This window comes from Amblyomma americanum, chromosome 7 (genome assembly GCF_052857255.1).
Source record: "Amblyomma americanum isolate KBUSLIRL-KWMA chromosome 7, ASM5285725v1, whole genome shotgun sequence".
Lineage (NCBI taxonomy): Eukaryota > Metazoa > Arthropoda > Arachnida > Ixodida > Ixodidae > Amblyomma > Amblyomma americanum.
Genome location: NC_135503.1, coordinates 8,571,592 through 8,577,591, shown reverse-complemented (window position 1 = coordinate 8,577,591; position 6,000 = coordinate 8,571,592). Strand labels below are relative to the sequence as shown.

At 48.0% G+C, this 6,000-nt stretch overlaps 1 protein-coding gene across 4 annotated transcripts in view; it reads right to left on the bottom strand.

Moving 5' to 3' along the window:
* The window catches only part of siz (Brefeldin-resistant Arf-GEF family protein schizo), a 29,506-nt gene continuing 23,506 nt past the window's right edge, over positions 1 to 6,000 (bottom strand). For 3 of the 4 annotated variants that reach the window (XM_077630970.1, XM_077630972.1, XM_077630971.1), the window contains exons 7-12: positions 4,470 to 4,595; positions 3,965 to 4,064; positions 3,721 to 3,842; positions 1,590 to 1,797; positions 555 to 610; positions 1 to 513 (exon numbers count right to left, since the gene is read on the bottom strand). In XM_077630970.1, the coding sequence (XP_077487096.1) occupies positions 271 to 513; positions 555 to 610; positions 1,590 to 1,797; positions 3,721 to 3,842; positions 3,965 to 4,064; positions 4,470 to 4,595 (855 nt within the window). In that variant the 3' untranslated portion in view covers positions 1 to 270. Of the gene's footprint in view, positions 514 to 554; positions 611 to 1,589; positions 1,798 to 3,610; positions 3,843 to 3,964; positions 4,065 to 4,469; positions 4,596 to 6,000 lie in introns of those variants that run through there. The other variant, XM_077630973.1, reaches the window with a different exon arrangement.

Here is a 6,000-nt window from a genome sequence, read left to right as displayed (position 1 = left end):
TGAGTGAGCAAGAGGAGTGGGGCCTTTATTCGGAGTGCAGGGATTGTAAGGGACTGGGATGGGGGGAGGGGGGAGCAGAGAGGCTTTCGTACAAAACGGCAAGGAAAAATGGGTCACGGAAGGGCAGGTGATATATATTAAAATGCGTATCTGTTTTGCTGTACATTGAAGGGGAGACAAGAGTCAATTTGCAAATAAAATGGCCTATCGCGTATGTACATTGGGAAGGGGGGTTTGGGCAGAGGAAAGTGGGGAGGGCAGGCGGACAGCCTATCCTGGCGGCTCAGTCACTGCCGGCGCCTCTGATGGTGGTGTGGCGGCGGCTGCTGCGAAGGCGGCGCTGGTCACCACTGTGTGCCGTCCACGCTTGCCAAAGAGGTTCCCCAGGAAGCCGTGCCGGGTCCCGTCACCCGCGGTAGCTGCCGTGCCATCCACATGCTGCTGCTGCTGGACCGTGTGGGGTGACGACTCCCGGCTCACCGAGCTGGCCGCCGAGGACTGGAAGGAGACTGACTGGAGGCGGTTGCCAGCCGCTCTGTCTGCTGCCAGCTCACCATGCCACTGTCCAGAGAACCCGCGCTGCCTCGACGAACAGGCCGTGCTGCCGTCTCTGCAAGAAGGGCATGCACACCACCACTGGAGACACAGGGCACACGAATGCAAGAGAAGCCAACACGACAGCAAAAGCTGTAATGGCAGCTGGTTAAAATAATGACACCATAATCATCCCTGGTCATCGCAAGATGCAACAGATCCTGGTCATACATAGTCTCAGATACTGCCAATCTTCCTGCAGACTCCTTGGGCATTCTGCTTGTGTAACACATTTAGTGATTTTGATTTGGTTAATTTTGGAGGCCCGGGTTAATGTGTGAAAATGCACAATATCTCAAACTGAGGACGGACATTTCCAGTTTCACTGTGCATAATCATGGAACCTGGGCTGATTAGCGATCACACTGTATATCAAATAAAGGACATTTGCAGCACATTTCTGAATATCTATTCAGAGGGTAGTGGTCAGCACAATGCAGTAGATCAGTGAGGTCACTGTTGCTCTATGAAAGGAGCTAATTAGTATTTGTTCATTACATTTGTAATATTTTACATACTTCAAGGACAAAAAAAGGGACACAAGACAATGTACAGAATGAAGTGCAAAGTGCTGTGTAGTGCTTTGGTTTCCTTTTTTCTTTAAAACTGGAAAAGCATAGCAAAATGCTGCTGCTTAATCTGGCAGTGCCTTTTCCATTTGGAAGGACATGCAGTGCTTCCTGTGTATTTTCTGCATTGCTGCAAACTCCAAGTGCATAATTTATTCATATGGTGCATTTCTGCAGTTCTGATCCGTTACCATTTTGTTACAGCAAGTGGCTTGTGAATGCTATCCGCAGAGTGCATTAAAGTTCAAGCTAAAACATGTCTTTGCAGCCTACAAGCGTACACAAAAGCATGTTTAGCAATGAGAGTCACCGCTACCACAGCTACAAAGACATAGGTGGCTTCTGGAATAGAACAGAACACATCATAGAGGGACAGCCGGAGGGGCATTCAGCTGCATGTGGAAGCGAGCTGCTGCAGCCACTCACGCTGGTCGTGCAGGTCCAGCAGCGAGTTGGAGAGGGCTGACCGCTTCAGGCAAGGGCTCTGGGCCAGCAGGGTGCTGCCGCCAACGCCTGCCCCCTCCCCTGTGGCCTCCATGTCGGCCAGTCCAGAGTCCCGCTGGTCCCATGGGCTGCGGAGCGCTTGCTGCTTCTCCAGCTCACCTTCAATGCGCAGGCTCTCCATCTCGTCCATCTGCACATGCAGAACTTTGCTTCCAGTCTGGCATTCGCAGCAGTGCCTTCCAGGTTTCCCATCCCAGCTTTGTTAAGAAAACGAAGTGTGTAGGTGAGTGTCTGGGGGATGAAGATGGGGGGGAGAGGAGGCGGCGAAGGCACGTGCATTTAGGACCAGAATCACTATATGATGTTCACTTTAGGGTTTATGGTTTATGGGGGTGTAACGTCCCAAAGCGACTCAGGCTATGAGAGACGCCGTAGTGAAGGGCTCCGGAAATTTTGACCACCTAGGGTTCTTTAACGTGCACTAACACTGCACAGTACACGGGCCTCTAGAATTTCGCCTCCATCGAAATTCGACCGCCGCGGCCGGGATCGAACCTGCGTCTTTCCAGCCGGCAGCCGAGCGCCATAACCACTCAGCCACCGCGGTGGCTGTTCACCTTAGGGCAAGCTGACTCGGGTAAAATGCCCTGCCACAGTTCACATTTATTTGAGAGATGGCCGAACAAAATGCATGAGCAATGTTGGCCTCTTGACTCCTCTGCCTTTCACCACTACTTTTATCAAACAGTAAAAGTTTTAGGCCTTGTTTGGCTAACACAAAATCCTTCAAAACCTGGCACCTTCATATTAATTTTGGTTGTACTTCGCTTACATGTAAGCAACCAGACTATGTGAAAGTCTGACCAGGCTGCTCCATAAAGCTCGCGCTGTCACACGCAACTGAACATGTTTGTGCTGCACTGTCCAAAAAGGTAGCACCTGTACTGGTGCCTCTTATTCTACAGATCGTTAGCAACTTATTAGTCTGGGCAGTAGGCCAGCATCAACACATTTGTACTGATTACCCCATATATGCCAAAAATTTGAGAAAATTAAAATACTTTTTATATAAAATGCTTATTTCAGTTCACAATTCAGAATCATCTTTTTACTGGTAGAAATATGTTTCTCAACATCGACTTTCGAGCCATCCTACAATGTAGGATAATAGGCATTTTCAGTACCTATTACATGTGGACATGAGCATTGCAGTATGCAAAGCGAATAGTGAGTGGTGGCATGCGGCTGCAAATAAATCCCATAGGCCACAAAAAATCTGTGCGAACGCATTTCCCGTGCCCCTTCATAGTGACTGTCAGTTTTGGATGATACAATTATTTTTAGCGGCACCCGTCAGGTTTGTCCCATCGAGATTTCACTGTACCTATGCTACTTCCCTCCAGTTTCCACACACCAGGCTTGTGTGGGCTAAACAAGGCCCTTAAAACCCTTCCCATCACAAGGTTTGTTATATTCCAGCAGCTCTTTGTCCCTGGTCAAGAAGCGCACTTACACAAGAACGTGAAGTGACTTAGAGTTCCATGGATCTCAAGCCTTCTTTGTTCCCCGTCCTATGGCCTGAAACTTGCCTTCCCTGATCTACAGGTTTACTCTCATACTGCCACAGCCAGCTTCAGTGAGTTCTTGAGGTCATGCGAAACTGAGCTGAATTCCAGTGTTGTGCCCCTTTTCTTCTTCTTTTGCCATGTGTAAAAATGCCTTTCCTCATTCATCTGCACCTGGCAGCATGACTGGCTGCACCAGCAATGCACTAGCAATCGCACTTACGCACTAGCACCAGAAGCCAGCACAGCTGATGAAGGGCTATCTTTCATTTTAATCTGTAGAGAAACTGTTGTAGAAAGGGGTCAACATGACCACGAGTGTATTCTTCTTCCCCTATAGTGCATGAACGAGTTGCTTCTGAACCTGCTTCAGCGGCCTCTTTAGTGTAAATTATGGAGTTCACAGAATGGTGGCATAGAACCATAGTTAAGTCTCACCTCGATTATGCGCAGCCACGGGTGCCGCTGGGTTGCAAGCCTACAAACCTGACATCAAGAGGCCTCTCCGTAACCTTTGCGTGAAACTGCTGTATCTGAAGCCTGCTTGCCTCAAGGATGGACTCCCTCAGGTCATCAACAAACTTGCAGCGGTCGTGCTCGTTCCGAGCGTTCAGGGTCATCAGGGCTCTGTCGTCCACACGCTGTGTCAGGCTGATCCCGTGCGGGTAGTCTGCAGGCAAAAAGGCCCCCACAGCTAACCACATGCTGATGTCCTTTCTGACCGGCACTATGGCACGGTACAAAGAACCCGTGGTGGCCTCTGCACTCAGTTATGCATGAAGATGTACTCACAGGGTGCCTCGAATAGTGCCACATTCATTCCACACAAGGGCAGTGACTGTCGGAAGGCATACTGGACGCTGTTTTTCTTCTTGCTGAATATTTTTGTCACCTGCATGAAGTGGACAACTCTTTAAACCTCTTCCTCAGAAAAGCAATCAACTAGCAAGCTTTACACACATGTGCATACACACACATATACATTAACAGGAATTGTGCATATCAGCATTAGCTGCTGTTGCTTCACACAGCAAAAGAAAGCGTTAACATGTTTACGTGGCCATTTCTTGCGTGGAGATGAAGCTGGATTCCATCTTATTATAGCTGCAAACAGTAACAGAGGCTATGTCTACTGGTATGTGATGCCACCATGATTTCAATGCATTACACTTCCCAAGATGGAAGCAGAACGTCGATGACAACATATAATCGCTACAATTTACTCTGCCCGAGTACTGCTTTAAACAGGGCAGGCAGAGAAAGGTAGCAGCATGAAGTGTGCATGCCGGCCACTCACCAGGAGAAGGTCATTGAAAAGAAACACTTCACGCTGGTGCACACCGGGGCGCTCTTTTTTATGCACGTCATAGACCTCGTAGAGGCGGCAGTAGCACACTAGACGACGGTGGGCCAGAGCCAGGTTCTGCAAATGTAGCCGTACCATACAGCACACGTCAGTCATGATCGAAATAGGACTAAGTCTCTGAAAAACTCCACGACAGCTCTCCTTTCACGGTATGGCATGGCATAAGCACAGCATGGCCGGGCTGCATAGCCCACAAGTCCAGATGCTGACACATAGGCTGCAAACAAGACCAGACGTTTAGAGGCTTCCCGGGAGCCTTTCCTCTCATTAAATGCTAGTTTATGAACATAAGAGATGTGGAAGCAATCACAACCAACTAAAAATAAACAAACAAGAAAGTGCTCCCCATATTTGAAAGATTTTCAGTTACTCAATGCACTCAGTGCCTCAGCACAGTACAGGAAAGGTGGTATGTGGAGTTTAACATCCCAAAGCAGCATCTGGGATACGAGGAATGTGGTAGTAGAGGGCTCTGGATTAATTTTGACCACGTAGGGATCTTTATTGTGCAGTGACATCGCACAGCACACAGGTATCTTTTGCATGTCGCCTACACCGAAATGTGGCCACCGTGGCTGAGATTTGATTCTGAAACCTTGCACTCAGCAGCCAAACGCCACAGCCACTAATCTACTGCAGTAAGTACCCCAGCACAGGAAAGTGAGATAGTGGTTCTGACTATAAAACTCTCATCCCATGCATAAAGAAGCTGGGCTTGCTATGCAGAAGCCTTCTCTGTGTCACTGCTATTAGGTAGAGCTCAGATGTTACTTGGAAACAATTGGTGAGTGTAAAATGCGCAGCATAATTGTGCATTCATGCCCATTTAACTTTTCCTTAGTGTGTTCAATGACGACCAAGAGTAACCTTCTGCAAACTTCACAGAAATGTAAAATATGCAGATTTGTGAAACACCATCTTCAAGGGCATTACAACTCACTCTAAACCCATGAAAAGAAATGAAATACAGATAAATTTTCTTGAAAGTTCTATGCCCACATCAAACTAACAAACAGCATTTCGGACGACAAATGCGAAACATTGCTTTTCTGTAAACTGAAACTATGTATATGTAAACCTGGATATACCGAAACTGAAAAAAAAAAAAAAGAAGAAAAAAGCACAGGATTTTCCGTTGCATCCAGGTTTCCGTTACATGCAGTTTTCACGAGCAGACATGAAAGGACAATGGAGAACGGAAACCAAAATAAGAAATCAATGGGGGAAATTGCCTCGAAAAAGTTTACAGAAAACTCCATTACGCAAAGCCATAAACTCAGAGAAACGTGTCATGATCGCGCTGATAGCACGACTGCGGAAGCAGCTCCCACCACCGCTGCCGAGGCTTGCTCAGTGCCGCTACGAGTGGGGTGGAGAGAGTGGAAGAGGTGGGGGCACCGCTGCAAAGCTAGAGGCAAGCGCGTGCGTCACCGCCAGTACAGTAGAGCGGCCTTAGAGGCAC